This window comes from Ixodes scapularis, unplaced genomic scaffold (genome assembly GCF_016920785.2).
Source record: "Ixodes scapularis isolate PalLabHiFi unplaced genomic scaffold, ASM1692078v2 PGA_scaffold0__279_contigs__length_252992795, whole genome shotgun sequence".
Taxonomy (NCBI): Eukaryota; Metazoa; Arthropoda; class Arachnida; order Ixodida; family Ixodidae; genus Ixodes; species Ixodes scapularis.
In genome coordinates this window covers 26,006,390-26,032,530 of record NW_024609835.1, presented here as the reverse complement: position 1 = coordinate 26,032,530, position 26,141 = coordinate 26,006,390, and the positions used below count along the sequence as shown (strand labels likewise).

Genomic DNA, 26,141 nt, shown 5'->3' with positions numbered 1-26,141 from the left:
GTTGTGAGTTTTGTTCCTTCTTTAGGTTTGCGCTGTTTCAAACTAAAATCGCGTAGCATTTCCTTTTTTTCTCAAATTTCCAGTGGCCAGCACGGGGGCCCCTTGGCAGCCTGGACCCCTGGGCTGTAGAGGAAGCGTTCACAACCTACAACCCCTCGCCACTGCTACCGAGATTGAGATCGCTTTTGCGCGTTCCGATACTAACAGCCGATACTGCGCCGTGGGTCACATGCGGGATTCTTTGGTGTCATGCAAGCTTGTGAATGTATACACTCTTAGAAAAAAGTTAGAAACAGATTGTAACTGCACCGGCGACCACCCTTGTGAGGTCATTACTACCTTTTCGCTAGCAGTTTTACCTCAAATACGCCACGAGCACAGTGACTGGGATTGCCATACTAGCCAACAAAGTCTGTATAGTAATCATTAATACTTTTTGTGGTTGTGTTGTAAAAGTTATAGGCGTTCAATGCGCTCGTGCACCTTGAACGCCGATCGAAGCTGTGCACGAGAACTCTAAATGCCACAGAAATGCGGAACTGTACGGAGAAGCGGAAACATCTCTATGAAGCATAGAGGAACAGGTAGTTATACCGACGGTCGCAAATAATTAGAGTGAATGTTGTTTTTTGTTTTTGTTTTTTTACTAAGAGGTTCACCCCTTGGATCATTCAAAATCAGTTTTGATAAAATGACATCGGAAAAAAAACACTTTATTCTTGAAAATGATATCACACTGAGGTGATTATTGGGGAAGGAGCGCTTTAAAAAAGGCGGGTATAAAAGGCGGAAGAGTAACAGACGGAGCTAGCGGTTGATGTAGCCTGCGTTCATGCTTGTGTTTTCTTGTGCTCCGTTTGTGTATGTGATCCTTGTATGTAATGCGTTCAGCCGATTGATAACGCGTATAATGGGTATGCAATATAAAGTGTAGGATATGCAACGCTAAGTGCACGATCAATGCTACTATTTCTGTGGCCTTTGAATGGGGCAATAGCTAGTGCCACCTAGATTCTTGAGCTAAGCGGCGACTAGATTTATGGCGGTTAGTATCCGTTTATAAATCAATGTAGTTGTTTCTACTAGGTATTGTGGACTGGGCTAGTTCTCTTTACTAACGTCCTTGGTTAATACCGTTACGATCACGTTCGTTACTAATTTCAGTTACTAAGAGAATGGTAGCATATGTGACAAGTCATGGCCTACTGTATACTGATAATTCCTGCTCAATTGCCGGTTGCCAGCTATCACCACAAAGGTGCGCCGCTTCCCTGTACAAGACAGAAAATGTGAAGGACCTGAATAAGCCTCTTTTGTGGGTTCTTGCATTCTTCGTGCTGTTTTTAGCATTTGTAGTGGTAGCTGTGGGCAAGAATGTGCCAGGGCTGTCATTTCTGGAGACTCCAAGAACATTTCAGGAAACTCAAAGACTCCGCAGTTCTTTCGCAATGTGAATTCCGCACCATCAATATCTCCGGTCTTAGCAGGTTATTAATTTGAGCTCGTTCTGAGCACGCGCTCTAAGCACCGCCTTCAAATATGGCGTCCAGTGAATACTAAAGGCACTGGAGCCTGGAAAAGTAGCGCTGCTGCCTTCCCTGCCTTCTAGCCTAGGGTGCCTCCATGTGGGCTTTGCTTAGGGTGGAGACATCTGACCATTTTCTTCCCACTTTTACAGTTATTTTTTCTTCAGAAGCGCGTGAAAGAGCGTGTTCCCGCACGCGTCTGTGGCGCTGACTGTGCTATGGCGACATTTTGTTTTCGTCAATTTCTTTGTATTTTCCCCGCGAGCGCGTGCTGTCGGCATCGGGTACTACAAAGGGTGGCATCACTCTAAACAGAAAGTCATTGAGGCACCCTATTCTAGCCGATCACACTGGGCGCCATACCGAGAAAGCCTTCATGATCACGTGGTTTGTCGGAACCATGGTGTGACTAAAGTCACTGTATCCTGAGAAAGTAGCGCCGTATGGTTGCCATTTTGGTCCGTGAAATGAGCAATTTCTCTTTGACCCCTCCGTTCTTGGTGAGCCGATCTGAATTTGCTGGTGACGGCTATACCTTTATTGAGGCGTTTCCTGTGTACCGAGATTTTGCTGTCCACACACCGGCGAAACAAGCGTACATCTTTGTACCACCACCACATGCTGTGTTTACTGTTTTGAAATACGCAAGAAGAAGAATATAATTGTAAGAGATCCGTGGACATGGGCATGATTGATAAGTTGACTGCATACACAGTCACAAAGACGGTTATATTGGCGAGGAACGCTTCCAGTACGATGATGCTCCATGGTGATCTTGGCGTGATAGGTTTAGAACGACTCTCAGGAAGGGCTTTAAAGATTTGAATGGAATGAGATGGCGATTTTTATGGCAGCGTTCTAGACCGTGTTAGGCGGAGAAAGGGGGAAACGGGACGCGATGCGGCCCTCTCTTTGAGGCGTCGCAGGGGCGGGACGTGCGAGCGCGGTACCGGTTGGTGTCTCTGGGCGAGTGATCGCACGGACGGGCGCTTTGCCGGGCGGCAAGCGCGTGCCCGCGCCCTAGGCACGAGTTTGGCTAGCTTGGCCTTTGAATTGTAGAGCCTGTATGTACTGTACATAGCGCGTTTTCGGTTTTTAGTTTTGTTCTAGGCATGACACCACTGTTGTAAACAAAATTTTCTAACCAGAGGTACATAACGCGTTTTAGGTTAGAAGAAAACTGCTCTAACGTCACCCCCCCCCCTCCCTCGCAAGGCAAAGCTGATGTTGGCAAAAGCAATCAAGGTACGGAGTGCCCAGCACCCCCACGCCTCCCCCCCCCCCCCCCCCCCCAAAGAATAAAAAAGAGAAAAATGCGATACCGAAAAGAAAAATTATTAGCGTCCGAGTGTTCTGCAGGCCGTCGACGAAGCGACAGGTAGTGCATGGTGTGCAATCAACTTTGGAGCCAAGCAGCCCCGCATTCAGTATGGATCGAGTGCATGAAATGCTAGGAGTGGACTCATGAACAATGCATTAAAGCTCACACAGTGCGTTTCAAGTGTTTTTATTGCAAAAAGTGAACGCGAACCCCACCACGTTGTCCAATTTTGCCCCACAGGGCGCGGCAAAATGAGAGACTGTGTGACTTTCAGATATTGTACTTTTGCTTAATGTTTCGCTTGCTCCAGTTAAGTAATATTTTGCTGAACATAGAGTCGAGACATTTAAGAATATCCCTATGCTGTGTTTTTTAAATATTGAAGTAAAAATAAAAGTCACCATTGAAATGGATGTTTTTTGTCTCCATTTCGCCCCACCTTACCCTATGGCAATAACTCACTCTGAGGGCTCTAAGCATCCTAGAAATTCATGAATCATAACGTTGAGCGGCCGATTTACCTATTAAAAAATCAATCAAAGATCGAACACACCCAGGTCAATTTTGTCGATGGGTGGAGCATTGTTCCGGCAGCCAGGATGACATGTGACCATTGAAAACGCTACGTTTCGTTGATATTGAAAACGCTGTTATTACAAAATGTACATGCTTTTGTAGATGTTAAAAGCAATTAAGAGAGGTGGAAAAATGTCATTTTTCGCGGAGAGGGAACATAATACTCGAATAATCGTCTCAAAAACAGTGCACTACCTTGTTGTTGTTTTGTCTTTTGTGGGAGTGATGTGTCGGGTTGTCAGCTAGCGCTCGAGCGCGCGCTCGCTCGGTTGAAACGTAGTACGCGCTGTATGAGCAACGAGCTGCGCGCATTCGAGATATCACTCAGTGGTTCCACCGGTCGGAGAGGCGAAAATCCTTAGCTTGCTATTAGCTGACAGTGGTCCTAGTTTCGGAACATGCTCCTCTCGTCACCGGAGATAATCTAGGTGTGCTTTTATCTTTGATTGCTTCCTTAAGAGGGAAATTGGCCGCGTATCGTCATGATTTAGGGATCTCTAGGATTCTTAGATCCAGCAGAGTGAGTTATCGCCATACTTAAACGACCTCAGACACATCCTCAAGCAACCTTAAAAGAAAGGCCTATCTGGTTCCCCTTCGTGAAGTGTGCTGAGACTTTCCTCAAAACCCAGATTGGCTCAAGCCTTCCTGGCGTTAAAGCTGGATGAGCCCATGTACCCTTCCAGGTCCACTTTCGGTGCTGCTTGACTGGCTCTCACTGCTACCTACCCACATGTTTCTCGCGCATCTCGAGGTGATGACAGGTGAATGACGACAGGCACAGTGCGTATTTACCTGACGTGAGTCCCGGCACAGCTAACACCTTCCACACTGCTTCGGTGACTTCGCAGCGGTTGTAATCCCAGAGGACCCTGGCCGTTGCAGTTCCTCTGCATCGTTTGCTCTGTGGACTCACGAATTAATACTTTCAGTGTTCGCATTGTGAAATTTTGCCAGCTCGCCTATCTGGTATGATATTTGTGTTGGATCCTACCTACCATCCACTACTTGCTGCTCGCCTGCTATGAAATATGGGTTCCAAAAGTATTCAAATCACGTACGTTACGGTAGTAGCCAGTGGTCAGCGGACAAACATCGTCTTCGTTGAAGGGGGGGGGGGGGGGGGGGGGGCGCCTTTGGCGGTGGTTGCGTGAAGCCGGCGCAACAGCGCTAAAGCACGGGGAAGCCAGAGATTGGGCAGGCATTAACATTATAAAGAGGGCTGTTGGCACACGCTTACTAACCTAAAGTTACTGAGTACTACGACCTTTTTCCTGAGAATGTAGGGCAAACTAGAGTCACTCCATCGCAGATCACGCATACTTTCCAGCCCAGGCCTATCGTTTAGGAAAAGTGGGACTACCAAATTGGGATAACCGGGAGGCCACGGACTATGTTGACTTGACTGACCAGCTTGTATTAGCATTGTTTTTCCTGCAAATACTGCTTCACGTTTAGTACGTTGTGACACAAAATGAGTGTTTGGATACAGGAAAAAAAATTTCCCATCTCATAGTAAAATTTTTGTTTCGTCTTTTAGTTTATAGTTCTGGGAAGTCTACCATGGAACCAGCTGGCTGCAGGTCCACGCATATCGGCAAAATATACGTCTCACTACGATATATATACTCAAAGTTCTATGTGCGTGTCAAAGAGGGGTAACGTTATCAAGGTGTGTGTCGTTCGTTAACGAAGTGCACGGCGCTCTAGAAATTCTTCTAGTGACGAAAACATCTGCTGCTGAAAAGAATAAGACTCTCACAAATGGTCACTCCTCACCCGTTAGCTAGTGTTTCGCAGTGCGATTGCATGAACGGCAAGGGTTAGTTAATGCATATGGCCTAACAAGAAGACTATAGTTACTGACTGCTTTCTCGTTTCACTCGCCCAGGAATTTAATCACCGTCGAGTCACAGGACAGTACGCTACTACAATTATGTCTGATGCGATGGTAGAAAACCAACGCGCACATTTCCCATAAAAAATAAACGGACTCTTTATTTATGTGGATGGTTCAACGTCTAGGTGTCTAAATTACGATAACGAAACCTGGACATGGAACACAAACAGACGTCACAGGCTCTGTCATCTGTGTGTCGCCTGTGTCGTCTGTATGTCTTTCATTTTCCTCTTTCGTTATCGTAACTTTCTTTATAAAATTTCTTTCTTCTTTCGCAAAAGAAATTTTGCCACGAGTTTTTTATCGCCTTCATGCCTACGATTGCACTAGTAAAATATACAGCAAATTCATCAACTGACTCATCAACTTATTCTTATGATGTGTATAATCTCCTAAACATATGATTTACGGAGCCAGTTCAGAGCAAGAGCTCCAAGAACGGAACCAAATTGTTGCGATAGTCAATTCACTTCTTTTATTATGCTCTCAGCTAGACATAAAAAGTACAAACGCCAAGATTCCAATTTTTAATAGTTTTATTTTATAAACTATATCTTCATAAAAAAACATTAAAACTTTAGACACCTGAGGAAGCTAGGAGACTTAACTTCTCCTGAGCTGTGGAAAAGAATATTTTTGCGAAATGTCAGCTGGCTTTCTGGGGCTTCCGGAAGATTCCTCTTTGAATACATTCTACAAGGTTCAACTATAGTTTGCCTTTGATGTTGACGCACCTCAGCAGTGCTTAGAGTAAACGAGTTCAAACAAATGATGTTGAGCTTTAGAAACACCCATTCGGACGCACGCCGAGGCTCAATCTGGTCATCTGAAGATAGTTGGAAAGTCACCAAAAGCACGCGCCCTGTAGGGTATGATACTACTAAGGGACCTCGCGTCTCATTCAGCCTCTTTTCACGGGGTTCTACATAACACGGGTTGGGTTTCCGTCTGTTTTCTTTGGAAAAGCTCTTCGATCTCTTCCAACGACTTCCCGTTCGTTTCTCGCATGAAAGCAGCAATCAGGACAAAACCAGCTACAGCGAAACTCGCGTACAACCAAAAGATGCCGTCCTCCCCAAAAAGCATCAGCATGGGGTGATACTGCAGCGTCGTGACAGCCGCACACGCGAAGAAAAAGCACATGAGTACGCCCGACGCGAAGCCCTTGACCCTAAGCGGCAGCATCTCTCCCAGTAGGAGAGGTGGTACGGGACGGAGACCGACCGAATACCCGAGGAAGTAGATACAGATCGAAGACAGGGGCAGCCAACCCAACGACTCGACAAAGCTTGCATCCCTCTTCAGCTTAAAGTGATAGAATGTGCCCAATGCTGCCAAGCTCACCGCACACATCGTCAACGATAGGAGTAAGAGCATCTTACGGCCGAGTCGGTCCGTGAGCACCGCCGCCACTCCTACGCTGAGCAAAGGCACTGTTCCCACGATGATGGAGCTGTCGGCCGCCGACAAAATAGAGCCAGCCGTAGCAAATATGTCCTCCGTGTAGAACATGAGCACAGAGCCGCCCGTAAACTGCTGAAGGAACAAACCCAAAAGGATGATACTGATTGGCCAGTACAAGCTTGGTTGTTTCAACTCTGACAGGCGAAACTCCTCGGCGTTGTCCACGTTGTCCTTCATGTCCTTAAACTCGCCATCAATGTCGAATCCTCTGTAGGACTGCAAGGCCAGCCGAGCTGCTTCCCGGTGGCCGACTTGGAGGAGCCATCGCGGCGATTCGGCGAGCCACGGTAAAATCAGAGCTGTCAGGACCGCGGGAACTATGCTGGCTACGGCGAGCCAGTCATAGGCTAGCCATTTTCCCAAGACATATGACATCAGTACGCCCAGGTTGAAAGCCATGAAGCACAAAGTGTTGAGAAGACCTCGTATGTTCTTGGGGCTCACTTCAGACACAAAGAGTGGACAAGAAATCGACACAAGGCCCATCGTCACACCTGTAATCAGCCGGCCTGTAAAGAGGACTCCTGGAACGGTGCCTGCAAAAATGCAGATCCAGCCGGTGATGATGACCCCCATAGAAAACAGCATGGTATTCTTGCCACCGATGCTCCTCACAGACAGGCCTGAAATGTTAATAAGACAGAACGTATAAGTCGAAGACGCTGTCGCCCCTCATATGATTGTGCCTTAAAATTTCTATTTATTCGTTTGTTCTAAGTATTTTTGCTCGACCTACAACAAAATTTCGGCACCTAGTTTCTGTGTATACGTGTTTAAAGGAGCAGTATCACATCGGACACACCAATTACAATGAACTAGACCTTAATCCCTTGTTGAAAAGACACGAAAGACAGTTTTAAAACGAATTAAACGATTAGCAAATGGCACCTGGTAGATGTCGCTAAAGCCTCGTTTGTAATGTCCATCTCGGAATATTAACAGGTAGTGACGATGCGTCTCGCCCTGAACTATTCGCGACTCCAACGAACTATGAAGGCGCGCTGATCAGGTAAAATAGCGGACGAAAGGAGGTCCTTATCGTTGTTCACCACGCGGACCACCATAAATTTCTTACACTTCAACGTAAAATCGGTGTTATTTTTGGAAGCAAAAGCAATTTTTTTCGACGGTACTAACTTTCTAGTCAGTGCGTAGAAATGGCACGGCGGATGCATAAAATAAATGACTGGAAACTCTGTTTCTTTCTATGCTGCCTACGAAATCCAAGCAGCGATAGCAGACGACATAGCCAAAACGACCTCCTCTCCTGAGTTTTTCGGCGTTGCCGCAACGCGGCGTCGATTTCGTTGAAGTCGCCAACAGCCTCACTGGAGTCAAATGTGTTCAAGCATGTGCTGCGTGCGCGCGAACCTATAGCTTTGCAAGCTTGTAATTGCACGAACTTGCCCGCACGATCAGAGATGTGCCGGCATCCAGATGCCCTGCTTACAATCGTCGTGTCGGCGTCTGCCTCGCCGATGCTTTGCTCGTCCCAAGACAGGCTGTCTCGAGACAGAGTCTGCGCACCCCCCAGCCCCCCCCCCCCCCTCGCTCCCTTCCCCCTCCCCTCCTTTTTGGGAGCTCGCCAGGAAAGGAAGTACACTCGCCTCCTGGACCTACGTCTTGGAAACAGTTTAAGAAACTGAATTCCAGGCGAACGAAAGATAGCAATAAAAATGGAAAGAAAAGCCTGCAGACGGCAGGAAATACGTAGTAAAAGACTCCCTCGGCGACTGCAATTCGCTCTCGCCCTACAAAATGAACAGAGAAAGGCGAAAAGGGAGATCAGGCGCCTTACAATTGTTGTATCGGAAGCAAAAAGTAAGCAAAAACAAGACGAAGGGACCGATGAAAAAATAAAACAGATCCGCTCACTCCCACAAGAGACAGCAGCTAAATGCTTTTTTTGGCGCTCAAAAGTGCTCTAAAAAAAAAAAAAAACCCCGGCGGCTCGCAAGAAAAAAAAAAAAAAAACGCTCGTAAGAAAAAAACGAACAAAAAAACGGGTCGGTGCATAGGTTTACTATGCTGCATAAATTTCTGTAAAACTGCGGCCACAGCGGAAAAAACGTCCAGGTTGCGCACCTGACATCGTCCTGCCGCATGGCGATGTCGTGTGCACTAGAAGCGAATATCTGTGGTTTGGAGCCCGGTAGAAGAAAATGTGCAGCCCCCCGTGCCGCCATCTCCGAAGCGCATATGCAAAACTGCGTGCGCGTGCAATTGCTTTTTTTTTTTTTCTTACGTTTTACCGATTTGAGGGAGAGAGTCGCGTGTGCTGCCCGTGCCGCAGTGCACGTGAGCTCGGCCCCTCGGCCGCCGCCCAGAGCCATGAGTGAAGATTGCGGAATCACGACTGCATAAGCAGCGTTTCAATCAGACAAGAGTGCGTCGCGTTGAAGCGAGCAAACGAGCAAGCCGGCAGATAAGGACGCGCGTGCATACTGAGCGATTCTCGGCAGCAGGCGGGCGCGCCGTCAGGGAGCGCTACGGTGTTATCTGTGTGACGTCACTTGCGTGACCAAGTTTTCGTGACATAGACCTCCCAACTTTGCACCCCCTTCCAAGCGCGGAGAAGGGCGTAATTCTGCGTCAAAAAAGAAATGCCGAACTTAAAAGAACATCTACGTGTTGTCGGCGATGTGTTGTTTAGGCGGCAGCAGGCGGCAAAATTCGAAGGAGCAACCTGACACGACCTAGAAAGCGAAGAAGCTTCAGCGGCCGAAGACCGCTGAGTCAAGAGTTGCATGGCCGCCGGGTTTCCTGCCGAGCGCCAGCCTGTCTCCACGGTAGCTTTCTGCTTGGATGTTGTCGATACATTACGAGAAGGTGATGAGGAGGGCAAGAGGGTCCTTTGATTTCGTTTTTTGTTAGGGGAGAGCCAAACCACCATCAAGCAAGTCTCGTGTTTCTTTCTTTTTGTTTTGTTTAAAAAATTCTTATTTTCTGTATATCTGTCTTCAATACTCTCACTGTCTTCGTTCCCTTCTGCTTCGACATGCGAGAAACGAAGGATTAAGGTGGGACTTTGCATGTTAATACTGTTCTAGCAGTACCCCGAACAAAACGATAGTAATTGCTACTTTAGTAAAAAGAAAACTGCACAAGATTGATTTTTTTTTTCTATTTTCCATTGCGATGACAGCGAAGCACCAGCGCAACAGTTTCATAGCCGTTTACATTGGGGGAGTGCGGCAGTCTTTCAGAGAAGCCGACAACGAGCCTAAGTATACCAAAAGTTTGGCCACCGGAAAATGGCGTTTGCTCCGCCATCTTGTGTAGCTGAGGCATAACAAATCCCCATGACCGTCTCTCGATAAAATAACACGCCATGATGTTTTATCACGAAATCGGTTGGTCTCTTAGGCTCCGCCCACTGGCGAACCTTTCCCAGTGAGGGAGGGCACGACACCGCCACGGGAACAATGTACTTACGCCTCCTCTTTGTACAGGTGGTCCTGCTCGCTGCCGCCCATCACATCGGTGCGCTCGGAACCAGCGCCGCAAGTTTGACGAAGATTGCCACGGACCACTACGGGCTACCAGTGCTGACGCTGCTATCTGCTGAGACTGGCAGACTAATGACGCTGCAACCCACGCTCATCGAGAACCTTTGCAGCAACTGGCAACAACAAACGGTAACGTCAAGCCAAGTACTACAAAAGCATGAAGCACCACTCGGCATATCAGAGAGAGTTCAGCGCTCGTGGCTACCGGTTCGCACGGTTTTCTCGGGACGTAAAATTCTTTCTTTCTAGTCCAGTGGGTGGGGGTATATTCGGAAAGTGGATAGGAAGTTCGTAGGCTTTCGCCACAGTGGGCGGCACCACCCCGTACGGGGGACAGCAGCCTGTACAGCGGGTTCCGGCCTCCCAAACGATGTCCCACGCCAGCCAACTTCCGGACGGAGGAGTGACTACCACGCCAGCAAAGCGACACCTGAGTGAGAGCAGCTCCGGCGAGTTCGCACACACAACATCAATGCTACAAGACGACGAAGGGGCCATGGACGGCAGCGTTCTCGGAAGCAAGGAGGACGGCGACTTCACAACAGTCATCAGAAAGAAAAAGAGAACTCGACACGAAGGATCTCAACGGAGCCAAGGTATCGTGAGACTTCCTAATACGGCACGCACCGTTCTGTTCGCGCCAACCGTTCCCGCCACGAATCTGAGGAAAATCAACCGCCAGCTGCTGTCGGACGAACTGGAGGCACTGGATCCCGGTCAGTTTAGCGAGGTACGAGTAAACACACGGAAAAACATAATAGCCACGGATGCGAGGACGGAGGCGGGGGTGCTAGAGCTCCTCATTCTGACCAAAATATGCGGGGTGCCTGTCCGAGCTTTTCTCCCTCGCTCGAAGAACTCGCGAGTAGGGGTAATTTCGGACGTCGACACCGATATCACCGAAGACAGGCTGAGTAAGATAATTGGCAGCGGAGTGAGCGTCGAGCAAGTTAGGCGGCTAGGCAAAACGCAAGCAGTCAAGGTTGTGTTTGAGGGTGACACGCTTCCTGCCCACGTCAAGACTAGATTAGTAAGGCACAGCGTTAGGCCCTTCGTCCAGCGTCCTCTACAGTGCCGACAGTGCTTTCGCATCGGACACGTAGTGGCAACCTGTCCTAACAGCGCCATTTGTCCCAAATGCGCACAGGTTCATGGTGAAGAAAACTGCACTTCAGCACAGAAGTACGTAAACTGTCAGCAAGCGCACGAGGCAACCTCGTCGGAGTGCCCAAAGCTCCAAAAGGAGAAGGAGACCTGCAAGGTCAAGGTGCTAGAGAATATCACGTTCCTGGAAGCGGCCAAGGTAGTCGAGGAACAGCGAAAAATCAAAAGGCGCAACAATCAACATGTAGAGAAACCCGAAGCGGGCACCTCGCAGCCTAAAAGCCAGACCACCGGGCAAGAAGTGGACTCTGGGGCACAAGGCAGTTCTAGTCCGGCAGGGGCAGCAAAGGCCGATAACCCACACAACGGTGGCAGGGACAACCATGCGAGGAGTCTCACCTATCGCGATGTCACTCAGGGCACCCCCCCCCCCCCCCCCCCCCCCCAAATCCGGCGGCGGACAGAAAGAAGCCACGTTACCATCCCGAGACACAGGGGATACTGCCAAAGCAAGGGACGTCAGTTCCAGAGTCCGCTGAGCGGTCTACCGCGAGCAAATGTATCAGCTTGGTGTTCAACATAGTGTGCCGGCTCCTCGAGCTGCTGCCGCCATCGGAGTTCCGCACAACACTGAACAGTCTTCTCTTCCTGGAGGGCCTCCTTGGGGCTGTCCTCTAGATGGACAGCACATAGAAGCAAGCAAGGCACGGGATGGCAGCGCAAACCCCCAGAGGAAACACAATCACTCGAACGGCACCGACCGTCCTACAGTGGAATGCCAGAGGCCTCAACGCCAAGCACAGTGAGGTTAGCCTGCATCTGCAAAGCAACCCAAGCCCGGTGCTGGCATTGACGGAAGCGGGACTGCCGGGCAAAAGATCGCTACCTGGATACTTTAGACTAACGACACAGGCAATACCAGGATTTCCACTTGGAAGCGCGGTATTATTTATACGGAGGGAAATACCGCATGTACAACTCGATACCAGCCAACTTTGCACGACCTCAGCAGAGTTCGTGGGAGCCAGGACGAGCATCGGGAACCGAACGTTCGCCATTCTTCTGGGATATGTACGACCGAATGGCACAGACCTGCCGAGCGAGGAAATTCTGGCATGGTGTAAGGACCGAACAGAGGAGTTGCTTATATGCGGCGACTTCAACGCACATAATGTGGCTTGGGGAAGTGCTCGAACAGACAAGAGGGGGGAGGCCCTTATGACAGTAATAGAGCAGATGGGACTTGCGGTGGCGAATGGTGGATACCCTTTTGATGGTGGCCACTCTGTTGATACCCTTCTGCAGTGGTGCCTACCCTCCGACTGAGCCCCCCTCCAGCGGGACGAGCCTTAAGTAGGCCCGGCCCCCTGGCGACGGAACCCTCTCGACCCACGGAGAAGTGTGCGGTTGAGCCGAGAGGGAACGTCGGCGGGGTTCTCAGTCGTGAGCAGCCAGCGCAGCCAAGATTGTTTATTTGACAACAAAAGAGTGGCCGCAAGGGCCTCGAAAGGAGACAAAGTGCGCCCATGGCCCCTGGTCAGGGCATACACAATTGCGGCATTGTCACAGTACACAAGGGTCCGAGGTGGTGAACATAGTAGAGCGAAGAGCACGGCATAAAGTTCACGTTTGTAAATGCCAGAAGGAGTGGGGCAGATGATTGCGATGTTCCCTTTGGTGGAGCAGATGCCCAGTCCGGTAAGACTTGCATCGGAGAAGGCGGTATGCTGCACCGTTGGGGGGACGAACGGGACTGAAGCGGGCAGCATGCCCAGGACGAAAGAAAAAAGTTACACCCATTCTCTTGGTGGGGGGGTGCCCGTCGCCGCAGCACGGTAAAGAGGCCTGATCGCGTGGAAGTGCGCCTGGTAGAGGGAGAAGTAAAATCCCCATAGTCCAGCCAGTCTTTGGTAGGTGGGTATGGTCCGGGGCACATCCAGGATCTTGAGGGTCGCGAGGAGGTCTCTGCACCGGGCGGGAGTGTGTCCGATGGTTTGGGTATTCCCGTCGACCAGGAAGCCGAGGAACCGAATGCGTCGTGTGGGGATGAACTGGGAGTCATCCGGGTTGATCCTAAAGCCGCAGGCTAGTAGGTCTTGGACGAAGGCATCGGTCGCCGACTTGAGGTAGAGGGGGTCGCCATGGGCGAAGAGGATGTTGTCAATGTGGGACCACGCCCACAGTCCCCTCGCTCGGGCTTCTCGGGTTAAGGCCGTGGCCAAGTGTTGCATCAGGAATGGTGCGATGCGTATGCCAAACGGCAGTACGGTATAGCGATAGTAGGCACCATCCAACCGAAAACAAGTAATGGGTCGGGTTCGTTCGTGCAGCGTAAAATGATAAAATGCATCTTTTAGATCCACTTTTGTGAAGTAGGGAGACGTCGGAAGCGGACACTGGGTGAGCACCCTCGGGAGCGGTGGTAAACTAAAGGAGGGTGCTGGGAGATGCGGGGTCAGATGTGAACAATCGAGGACAAATCTTGACAAGGTCGGGGACTTCGGAACCACTTGTATGGGTGACAAGAATGGTCCTCTTTTAGTCTCTTCTATGATTCCCGCGCGGGCCATCGACGAAACGGCTTCGCGAAGTACGGGAAGCTGGGTAGGCGGTGGCTGTCGTGCATTGAAAACAGAGTTTCGGCGCGGTCGGATGACTAGGGCGGCGGGATCATAGGGTGGATGGTATCCGAAGATTCGACTTACAAGGTCCCAGTTGGCTGTAGGGGGAGGTAGACTGGGTCGTACCGGAGGATGGGGCGGTCCAGCGGCTAGGAAGGCAGGTCGGCGGCTGTCACTTTCTTCCTCGTTGTCGTGGTCGTCGGGGGGAGGAAACAGTTCGTGCACCTCCAACCATCGCAAGATGCGAATGGCAGCGTCTTCAAGACTGTCGTTTTCAGGGGTTGCTTCAGTTTCGGAGGTGTCGGAGGAAGTCTCCATATTCTCGTTGTCCGGGGAGGTGGCCTCGGACGGGGTTGTTTCCTCTGACGTGGGGTCCCTGGGAAGGCCAGGTAGATCCACAGGTTGGGTGTGGCTAGGGATTCCAGACTCCCGGATGGCCTGTGCTAGCAGGTCTTCAGGTAAGATGATGTCCTGGAGGAGGGCGAGCGTAGGGACACCGTTGACCACAGCTAGCACTGTTTGGGCTTGGCCCAAAATAAGTTCAAGTGGAGCGGGAACTGCGGTAGCGGCATCGAAATGGTCCAAGAGTTCCAGACACTCGGGTGGCACATGGGCACTGGGGGGAAGGGGGACCGGGAGCATGGTGGTCACAGAGGCACTCACAGCTTCATCGGGAAGGCCTTGGGAGAAGCTGTCGTAGATAAGTGCAGGGAGGCTTGTTGGGGAAGGCCCGGTGGTTGCCTCTTGGGCAGGGTGTGCCTGGGCGTCGCGTAGTGCCAGGGGAAGGCCCTGGGGTGGCTGTGCCTCGGCGGTTGCACTGGGGTCTACGGCGGAAGTCGCGGTAGTCCCTCGGTGCGGCGGGCTACTTTTTCGGTTTCTTGGGGGACTTGGGGGGCCTTTGACTACGGGTAGTTGGCCGGTTCGTCCTGGTGGGGCTGGTAGTCCACTCTGGTGAGCTGGCCCTTGCCTGGTGGGGTCGCCTGGCGGGGACTGGTGGGCCGAGAAGGAGGGAAGCACTTGGATCGGCGTAGCCGTCAAGTGCGGCTCCCCAACCGGACTGGGCGACATGGTAGAGTAATCTAACTCGGTCAAATATCTTGAGTTTGTCTCGGTTGGGGAGCCCGGTCCAGCGGCAATCCCATACCTGTACAAAGCACTCCAGTAACTGGAGTTCCGTGATCTCTCGTTTTCCGATATGTGGAGAGTGGCGGGCGGCATGTTGGACATGTATAAATGCCTCTGCGATGTCCGTCTTTGTGGGTGGGTCCTGAGCGGTGAGGATGCGTTGTCTTCCTGCCACCTGGATGTTGTAGGGCTGGTTTGGTGGGTAGTCGTATGGCGCAAAAAACCTCCCGGTGTCGGAGGCGGCGATCCCAAAGGGCTGCTGCTGGTATCGGGGGTCTGGGCCGGTGACAGCGGCCGCGTTGTGCCCGCCCACGCGGCTGTAGCTGGGGCTTCTCGAGAGGGTTCCGTCGCCAGGGGCCGGAACCCTCTCGCGCGAGGCAGGGACGGCCGACGTTCTTCAGGCTTCCGAACTCGTACAGTGTTCTTGACGTGACAGCGCACTCGCCATCCCTGTAGATGAAGTGGGAGCTAGCCCCGGACACACGGGGAAGTGATCACTTCCCCATCCACATCACCATCAAGGGGTGTCAGGGGGCAAGGAAAGTCTTGCGTACGTGCACAAACTGGGACGTCTTTCGAGCAGCGCTGGATTTGAGCCAAGAAGAAATTCCAGCAGCTATAATTCAAGCGTTACAGATGGCCACACGCACTACTTTCGTCACAAAATGGCTCCCAAAGCCGGACCTCACATTTTTAAACCTTCAAGCGGCACGAACCAGGACGCAGAGGAGGTGCCGCCGGACGGGAGAGCCCGAGGACAAGATCAATTTCAACAGGGTTTCGGCCAAGCTGCGAAGACACGCAAAGGTGCTGGTCAGGAATCGACGGAAACTCATGTGCAAGAATGCCAACGCACACTCGTCCATGACTAAGCTGTGGACCGTCCTATGGACAATGACTGGGAAAAGCCGTTCAAGACATACCTTGCAGGTCTTAGCGCTGGCGGCCAACGAAACACCAGAAGCAGCAGCGGAGTGCCTGTGCGCCCTGTACGCCCCGGCAGAGGCGGCGGGAAGACCTGGGGTACCAAACACCGCGTCATGACCTCTGGATGCCCAGTTTACAGTCCAAGAGCTTCAGAGTGCCCTTCGCAGATGTCGGAAGAAGAGTGCAGCCGGACCCGACGGAGTCCCGTACCAGGCACTCACGAACCTCACCGAAGAGGCCCAAGATGCCCTGGTCAAACGGTTCAACGCTATATGGAACTCCGAAGACGTCCCAAACGAGTGGAAAGAAGCAATGGTGGTGCCTTTGCTCAAGGCAGGGAAACCGCCAGGAAAGGCGGAGTCATACCGCCCAGTTTCACTAGCCTCGTGCATAAGCAAGTTATTCGAGAGGATGGTGCAAGCTCGGATATGCTGGTACCTGGAAGAACATCACTGTCTCCCGAACTGCATGATCGGTTTTAAGAGAGGGCTGGCAGCCCAAGACAGTATCCTGGACCTAACAAGTGATATTGAGGACAACAACCCTATTGAAAATTCCATCAAGGTACGTAATTTGGGACACTGACTGCCAGTCAGCAGCCTTGCTCGAACGTGATGGACCATCAGACGTCATCTGATGGTCCATCAGATGACGTCTGACTGCCACTGCCAAGGGAATTTCATCAACAAGGGCAGCATTTATATAAGAGTAAAGCTATACGCACTCATAAATATCGCCAAATGCATCGATAAAACAAAATGTTCGAGAAAAAAAAAAAAAAAAAAAGGACTACCGCGGATCGAACCCGCTACCACTTGCGTACAAATCGGACACCTTAACCCCTATGCTACGCCGTTGCTTAGAAAACACGATTTCACCTTTCGTATTATACGAGATGCTTCGGTCGCAAATGCAGTTAAGACTTCAGCATGTTATGCAAAGCACTCGTACATCACTCGCCGTACTTCAGTTCTACTCACCTGCCATGTAGAGTACTTTTGCGCCGTAGAACGATCCTTTTGTTCGCGCGTCTCCGGCCCAGTAGACCTGGTACACCTTGTCGTCTTCAACTACACCGCTAAAGTCCCTTACATCGTCGGAACTCATAACAGGTGGGTCTTGTCGAGTAGAAATTCTACTAAAACATAAATCACTGTAGAGCCCGGGCAGGATCGACAGGTTGGAGCAAGCGGGCAAACAAAACGAGTCGAGAGCGATCGTTCAAGAAAGCTCGGCAAAGCCTCTATGGGCGAAGCGAAGTGGCGTTTTCGGCGTTTCGGCGGGCTTCTGATCAAGGTTGTCGGTCGACTGCGTGTCATATCTCTAACATCCGCGGTTTTATGGGCTCACGTCCCGAAATCGTTTTCTTGTGCATAGACTATTTTTCGTATTCATAGATTTGACGAAATAGGGGTATCTGAACGAACTTTACGTCCTTTGACCGTACGTCTGTCTGCACGTCAAAGCTTTCTGACGTACAGTCAGAGCCAATCGATGTACAATCAGAATCGCCACCAAGACACCTTGATGGCATTTCGCGGCGGCCGACTGACACCAGGAAACCATCAGAAAGCGGACAAGTGGAGTCTGACTGGAGTGTGACTGTCGGTCAGAGTAACTTGTTGTTCAATCAGACAAGTTTGACGTACAGTCAGGCACAGTCAGCGGTCCACTAGAAAACATTGACTGCCAAACAGGGTTACATTGATGGATTTTTCCTCCGGGAAGAACAGGCGGAGGAACACGATTGCGGTGTTCTTGGACGTGGAACGAGCTTACGACAGCGTGCCGCTCCCTACAGTCCTTAAGAGAATGACCGCGATTGGCCTGACCGGTAAAATTCAAAAGTTCCTGGCAAATTTCTAAACCGGGCGAAAAATTCAGATCAGGTCCGAAGGTACAGTGTCCTCGCCAAGGGTGCTGCACAGAGGGTTGCCACAGGGAAGCGTGTTGAGCCCGGTGCTCTTTAACATCGTGATGGCTACACTACCGAACGCCATCCCACCAACCGCACTCCCGGTACAAGTGTCTATCTATGCAGACGATCTGTGCCTCTGGGTGGCAGGAATATACACAACACAGATACACCGGAGCATACAAGACGCCACGCAAGCAGTAGACGAGTTTTGGGCTGAATCGGGGTTGTCCCTGTCAAAGAGCAAGACCGTCTGGATGCCGGTACGGGGGAATGGAAGAAGGTTTCAGCCGCCAGGCATCGTGTTAGCGGGGGAGAACGTCACAAAGGTCACCAAGGAGAGGTTCCTGGGAATCGTCATCCCAAGCAGGTTGAGATGGGCACAAGCTGTAAAAGCGACATCGGAAACATGCAGGCCTGCCATGAATGCTGTTCGCCGTATGACTGGAACCACGTGGGGATGCACGGAGCGGACCATCACAGCTGCCCACACGGCGCTTGTAACGTCAAGGGTACTGTATAGACTCCCATACATGGCCCCATCTCGGACGGACCTGGAGAGGATGGAACAGCGACATCGGCATGGACTACGAACAGCACTGGGGATTCCCAGCGCTGCCAGGAACGGCGCGGTCCTTCTGGAGGCGGGGACAGAGTCGCTCGCAAGACAGGCCGAAGGAAGGAGACTTCACCAGCTGGCGCGATTATCCATGACCCACCCGGGCAGATGGTTCCTACATCGAGTCCAGGCCCGGATAAAATCGCTATGGAGCGAGGTGGTAGAAGAGTTCCACAATGTCACGGACCCACTACCGACGAGGACGGACGAAGCAAGGATGGCTCCATGGGACGTAATCAAGGTGTCCAGTGACGTGCGAATCAAGCACCTGCGTTCCAAGAAAGATAGGCCAGACATCGCTATCAGAGCAGCAGTTGAAGCACACTTGAAAGAACACCATAGGGGAAAGCTTCGAATATACACGGACGGGTCCGTAAACAAAGCAAGAACCTCCAGCACTGCGGCCTATTGCATACCAGAGAAAGGCTGGAAGTGGGCGGGAGACTTCAAGCGCCCACATCCTCCACGGTGGCCGAACTGGTTGCCATCGATAAAGCCCTCTAAGCGGCCACCCTGTTGCCACCACAGGGAATGGTGGTGCTCACCGACTCGAGATGCGCCCTTCAGAAGATTGCGAATGCAGAGTGCGGGGACCCAGCAACGACCGCCGTAAGAAAGTCACTAGCATCGTTGGAAGCACGCGGATCCACAGCGTGGCTCCAGTGGATTCCAGGGCATGCGGGGATCGAAGGGAATGAACAGGCAAATAGGCTGGCCGTAGCTGCTCACTTGGAAATCCCGGCTGTCCCGTCTCCGGCAAATCCGCAACAGGCTGCACTTGACGTCCGCTGGCACCTTCTAAATGCGAGTAACGAGCCGGTGCTGCCAGAAGGAGCCCTGTCTGGATTGTCACGGGCGGCAGAGACCCTGGTGCGACGCCTGCGCACAAACACGGCCAACACGAAGGCTTTTCTGGTCAAGATGGGAAAACGGCGGATGACAGAATGCTCGCAATGCGACGAGGAAGAGACTGTGCACCACATTCTCCGCGTCTGCCCGGCATACGAAGCTCAACGAACTGTGCTGTATGAACAAATCGGCATGGATAATCCGGGAGCAACAGTCGATATCCTCTTCCCAGATGTACCTCGAAGGAAGTGCCAGAAAGTGTTCAAGGCGGTGCTGCGCTTCCTGCGGGACATTGGCTTGATGGACCGACTGTAGTTCTATCTAAAACATAACAAAAGAATGTTTTTTTTTAACAGCTCTTTAAGAGCTTGTCACCTGCCCATGTCAGCTAATTGGGGCTAGGCTAACGTAGGTGACGTAAAACCTAAACGGCGCACCATCACCACCACCTCGGCATATCAGGACACGACACCGCCACGGGAACAATGTACTCACGCCTCCTTTTTGTACAGGTAAGTTACTTGAACCATTCTTTGTGCATCAGGAGTAGTAATCGTTTCTTAATACTGGTGTCGTGCCCAAACGACTTTGCTGTGACGCGGAATTGCATGTCTATCTATGTTCAAGCTTGCACCAATATCTTCGTGTCACACTTGCTGTTGCTGCTCTCCGGTGATGTGGAGTAGAATTCCGGTCCCCTTACTACAGCCCAGGCTGACTTACTGACTCCAATCAACGCGACTGTAACCCAGTTACAGGCGGGACAGACAGACCGGGCGAGACAAATAGGGGCACTCACTGAAAATCAAAAGCGTACTCGCCAGTTAGTTTGCGACCTGAACGCACGAGTGAGCGCCATTAAAGAACATTTGCCAATTCCCCTGAGTGACCAGTACACCGCCCGAAAAACTGAGTCCGAGCTGCAAGCAGCCCAAACAGAGCTCGCGCTTTTAAAGGCGCGTTTTGTCGACAACGAGAACCGGTCACGCAGGTCGAACTTAGTCTTTTTTGGATTTCAAGACAAAGCGAAGGAAACATGGTCTGAATCTGAGTCACTCGTGGTCAACCTGTGCGCGGGTAGACTAAACATAGCATACAACCCTGATAACATAGGAAAAGCACACCGTATCGGTCCTTTTAAAACTGGAAAAAAACAGGCCAATCATTGCAAAAATTCTGCTTTTTTAAGCAAAAAGATGCAATATTAACTGCAGGTATAAAACTTAAAGATACTGGATTTGTGGTCAGCGAGGATTTTCCTCGACCTGTGCAGTTGGCCCGTCGTAAACTATTGGAATTTGCTAGAACACAAAACACTCGTTATAAACTGCGCGTAGACAAATTGTACATTAATGAAAAGTGCTTTAGTTTTGATGATGTGTCAGACAGTGTTGTTGAAATAAAGAGATACCAACCCGGAAGCACCGCTGTCCGGTCACCACGTGCACGTCAAATTGAATCCAGTGCACATCCTCATCGTAACCATTCTATTGTAAAGCTTTCCAACATACCCCTGTCCTTCCTTTATACCAATATAAGAAGTATTATGTCAAAGCAAGACGAGATATGCAGCCTCATAGCATCTGCTGATTCTGACGTCATAGTTCTCACTGAAACATGGCTGTCATCATCAATCACTAATATCAAAATTTTCCTCGACGTATCTACTTATAACATATTTCGACGGGATAGGACATGTGGCCGAGGGGGTGGGGTCCTGATCGCAATAAAAGATAGTTTCGTATGCAAACTTGTGGATATTTCCTCGCCACTCGAAATGTTTTGGCTCTCCTGTTCATCTTTGCATGCTACATTTCTTATTGGTGTATGCTACCGACCACCTCACAAGGATCCAACTTTTCTTATTCATCTGAAGGATGCACTCGGTGTTTTGTGCCTCAGACATCCCCTGTCCAGCATTCTGCTTTTCTGTGATTTTAACTACCCCTCAATAAACTGGTCGGCCCTAACTGTTTGAACTCCCCTTGATAAGAGTGAAGCAACGGAATTAATTAATATCTGCTTTAATTTCAATCTTTCGCAAGTTATAACTGAACCCACGCGACCAGCTTCCCATTCTTCTAATATTCCTGACCTCATTCTTTGTTTAAAGCTTGAGACCTTGAAATCGATCAACTACTTGCGCGAAATAAGTGACCATAAAGTAATTCACTGTACTTTTTCTTTGCATCTCCAGTCTAAATCCAAGCGACTTAAAACCGTATCACTACACGATAAAGGGGATTCCCGAAGTATGAATGCTGAACTAGAAACATTTTTATTTTCCTTTCTGGTTGACTTTGACGTTCGCTCTGTTTCTGATAATTGGTTTCTTTTCAAACAAAAAATGCAAGAAGTTGCGGCCATGTTCATTCCAACTGTCACTTTTTGGGAAAACTCGTCTGCTTTTTGGTTTAACTGTTCTTTAAAACGCCTAAATTAAAAAAATGACTGTTTCGAACGGCTAAGTCTACTGGGTGCAGCTTAAGCTGGGACAAATCTTATTCCGTCGATAGGCAGTACAGAATTGAAATTAAACAGCAAAAACAATCATTTTATAACATCGATCTTGCGTGTATGCTCAAAAATGATTTTAAAAAGTTCTGGAAAGTTATTAACCCTAAATCTGATACTGCAATTACACTTAAAAATAACGGTGACACATTGGTTCAGGATAACAAATGTGCCGAATTACTGAATGATGCTTTTTGTTCCATATTTACGCAAGAAAATAGCGAAGCCTTTTTTTATCCTCTTTCCGCTATTCCTACACCCATGTCTGATTTTGTGTTTAAACCCGCAGGCATCGCTAAACTCAATGACAACCTTAAAATCTCTTCATCAGCAGGCGTGGATAACGTAAATGCAAAAATTCTAAAAAAACACGAAAGATTTGGTGAGCGTGATATTAGCTAAAATATTTTCGCAATCTCTTTCAAGTAGTCTTCTGCCTGATGACTGGAAAGTGGCAAAGATTGCCCCGATTTTCAAAAATGGTGACAAATACTCCCCATTTAACTATCGGCCCATCTCCCTAACAAGCGTATCGTGCAAACTAATGGAGCATATCATCTACACTAACATCAATCAATTTCTGTCGGACAACTGTTTCATCAACCCATCCCAGCACGGCTTCCGAAAATATTTTTCATGTGAAACTCAACTTGCATCATTTGCTCATGACATACATGTTAACCTTGATTCAAACATTCAAACTGACGCTACCTTCCTGGACTTTGCCAAAGCATTTGATAAGGTTCCTCATAGACGACTGATATACAAGCTTTCTAAACTCAACTTGGATTCCTCGATTCTGAACTGGATCATTAACTTTTTAACTAGCAGACAGCTACTTGTTACCGCTAACCAGTCATCATCTTCTTTTGCTCCAGTCATTTCCGGTGTTCCTCAAGGATCGGTCCTCGGACCCCTTCTATTTTTAATTTACATTAATGACATGTCTATATCAATAACATCGCGTGTTCGTCTTTTCGCTGACGACTGTGTCATCTGTCGCCAAGTGACTAACCCATCAGATTACCCACTCATCCAAGATGACCTCAACCGCATCCAATCATGGTGCAATACATGGCAGATGCGTTTTAACGTCCATAAGTGCAAGTTTGTGTCTTTTACACGTCGCTCTAAACCCTCTATCTTTTCCTATTCCCTTAACAGCGTTCCTTTGGAGAAAAAAACAAAACAAAAAAAAAACAGCTAATTCCTACAAGTATCTCGGAGTTCATCTTACATTCGGTCTTTCCTGGGCTACTCATATCGGTCACTCCATATCCTCTGCTATTCGCTCTCTAGGTTTTTTGAGGCGCAACTTGAAACTGGCCCCTCCTCACATAAAACAGCTTGCCTACTCATCTCTTATCCGCCCTAAACTGGAATACGCATCTGCTATCTGGGATTTTCACCAAGCCTACCTCATCAATAACATCGAATCAGTTCAGCGTCGAGCATTACGTTTTATTTCCTCAGATTATTCTTCTTTTACTAGCGTCACATCTGTTCGAACCCGTGCCAACCTCCCCCTCCTCTCTAATCGCCGCCGTTTGGCTAGGTTATCTCTTTTTCCCACATTTTTTTACAGCCCGTGCCTCCGATTATCATACATCGTTCTTTCTGTACGCCGAAACCGTCGCACGGGTCACAATCTCGATATACTGCGACCAAAGGTCAAGAACCACCACATTTCAGAACTCATTTTTTTCACGTACAGCCTCTGATTGGAGCGGGCTCTCCCAGAACATTGTAACTACTAATGACTCTTAGAATTTAAAGAATTAATACGTGCAATCGCGTTCTAGGTACATTTGGTGTTTTTTTGTTTTTTTTGCATATTATTTTTTTAACGATTTTTGTTTTATTTTATATGCATAATTTGCTTTTGTGACATTTGTACCCTTTCGTTGATGTTTATTGCCACCCCTTATGTAATATTCCCTATGGGGATCCTTAAGATATATAAATAAATAAATATTTTAAAGTATAAATGACCCTGAACAATTAGCTCAATGAGAGCCACGTCCGGCTCGTCGTTTAATATTTATGCTCACTCTTTACCCCTCTTCTATATACTTCTGTCACGTCAGAAAGTACCACGAGCCGCCTTACCACCCGCCAAAGAGCCGAGCATTCCACCAAAGTTGAGCAGACCGCCAAACCAGTCACTCTGGCTGTCCGACAGACCCATGCGCTGGCGGATGCTGGGTAGTGCCGGAGACGAGTAGCCCACGGACATGCTGAACGACAGCGTGGCCATCGCGGACGCTGACACGGCCAGAATAAGCTGACGCCGGCCCGCCCTCTTGGCCGCGTCCGCTGCCGACAAGTCCTCACAGGGGCTGCCGGTGGAGATGCTCAAGTGGTGAACGGTGCTGCACCACCGCTCTTCGTGCTCTATAAGTGGGGACCTTTCCGTCATGATGTCTGCATTCGCTCGAAGACAGGAGGACGTCTGGAAGATAGAGAACAAAGAATGCAGTTAAACGGACGCATGTCATTGTACCAAATCACACAGTCTAAGACGAGTCTTTTAGCGACGTTTCGATAACGGATTTAGCTTTTTAAAGGTTGTCAAGAAGTTGCTTAGCGAAATGTTAACTGCTAATCTAAGCTTTTTTTTTTTTTCATTAAGCTGGAGATTATTTATGTGTTTTGTTTGGAATGTTCGAGACGAGGAACGAGTACCAACATGAGCTGACCCAAACCCTGATTGAAGCAGAGCTAACTTATTCGATAACGGGGCGCTAGAATGGTAAATGAATTAAAGCAAGGCGCCTTTTTTATATTTAGACAAAAAAAAACTTGTGAAATAGTTTTTTTTTTGTGTACGGAGTTAGCTCATTGTCTCGATTCTGCCGGCTAAAAAATTATTCGCTCCCAGTTCCCCGAGGTATGGATAAGCGAACGTACATGTTAATAAGGAGTTTTCCTATGCCGTTTCTGCAAGTCCGACAACGCTCTGCGTAATCCGCTACGAGATCCGCAACTTTGCAGACAACGCTAACGGCGCACATACGTACTCTAGCGGCCGCTCCGTCGTGAAAGCGTAGCGAATGGAGAAAAATGGTCTACGAAGATCCCTTATTAATAATCTTGAGGGCGTGAAACCAGAAGTGTTTCAGTTAACCAGTTTCTGTTTTCGGTAACCAATAAACAGCTTTGTTACTTTCCGCGAACGAAAGCGCGTAGCGTTTAATTTATTTACGACTATAGTAGCATCCCAAGCAGCACATAAACGTGAAGAAAACGTCGAAAGAACGTCGAAGACGTCTGTAACGTGCCGTCGTAAAACGTCGAAGGTCCGGACGTTACCTTCCTTCGACGTCGATGAAACCTTTAAATGTGCGCGAGAAAAGGTGCAGAGGAGGTCGAGGGGACGTTCCAAATGACGTTTGTTGCACGCAGACTTGTACCGTACGCATTACAAGTAATCAAATTACTTGTAATCGATTACTTTTTGGAGTAATTTTGTAATCAGTTGATTACTTTTATTAGGCAGTAATCAGAAGAGTAATCTGATTACTTTTTGAAGTAATAAAATTACTTGTAACCGTTACAATTTGTGCATGGGACCCCCCCCCCCCCCCTCCCCCCCCCCCCTACCCCGGGCACACGCCTTTTTTTTATAAAATGACAAAAATAAAATGTGCTTTTTTTTTTGAACGGAAAAAATAAAGATTTTTGCGGAGCTGTAGAAAACGACGTCAACCTCTTTCTATGTACATTTCTGTGGAATGTCCGTTTTTTTTTTTTTTGGTTTTGGTTTTTTTCGAGCTGGGACTGGGAGTGGGAAGCCACAGTGCCTGACAAAGGCCATTTAGGACGAAGTTTGAGGAAGCAGAATGTAGCTTTGTGAGTCCTTCGTTCAAACTAGCCCCCTCATGCACACACACACAGAAATAAAAAATAAAAAAAAATCCTGCTTAGGGTACCTACTCGCAGCCCGTAGGAGAACCAGAACCGAAGAATGCTTAAAGCGGATGCAAAATATAACAAAGCAGTTGAAATATTACCCCATTTCCCCTACGTGGTCTTTGTGACAAGCGATGTTTCGAGTTGAGAAGTGGTCGGGGCGATCTCTTCCGCTAATGGATACTACACATGATCCGTTTCAAATCCTGGAGCTGCTGCACTTTTGTATAACATGCGAGCTAATCCACATGTGAATAAT

The 26,141-nt window shown here is 49.2% G+C and overlaps 1 protein-coding gene and 1 long non-coding RNA gene across 2 annotated transcripts; one reads left to right on the top strand and one right to left on the bottom strand.

The window, feature by feature from the left end:
• Positions 1-6,176: 6,176 nt before the first annotated feature.
• On the bottom strand, positions 6,177-24,242 carry LOC8029701 (facilitated trehalose transporter Tret1-like). Its single transcript, XM_040210075.3, has 3 exons — positions 24,075-24,242; positions 8,419-8,429; positions 6,177-7,394 (listed from the first exon to the last, which is right to left on the bottom strand). The coding sequence occupies exons 1-3, from the start codon at positions 24,225-24,227 to the stop codon at positions 6,236-6,238; spliced, it is 1,323 nt and encodes a 440-aa protein (XP_040066009.1). The 5' UTR covers positions 24,228-24,242; the 3' UTR covers positions 6,177-6,235.
• Positions 12,519-15,701, top strand: LOC120839715. The gene is made up of 3 exons (XR_005715363.1): positions 12,519-12,658; positions 13,860-13,861; positions 15,528-15,701. It is a non-coding gene; the product is annotated as an uncharacterized LOC120839715 (long non-coding RNA).
• Positions 24,243-26,141: the final 1,899 nt, after the last annotated feature.

Coding starts and splice junctions, on each gene's coding strand:
- LOC8029701 (XM_040210075.3), bottom strand. CDS start 24,227: ATGGCCACGCTGTCGTTCAGCATGTCCGTGGGCTACTCGTCTCCGGCA.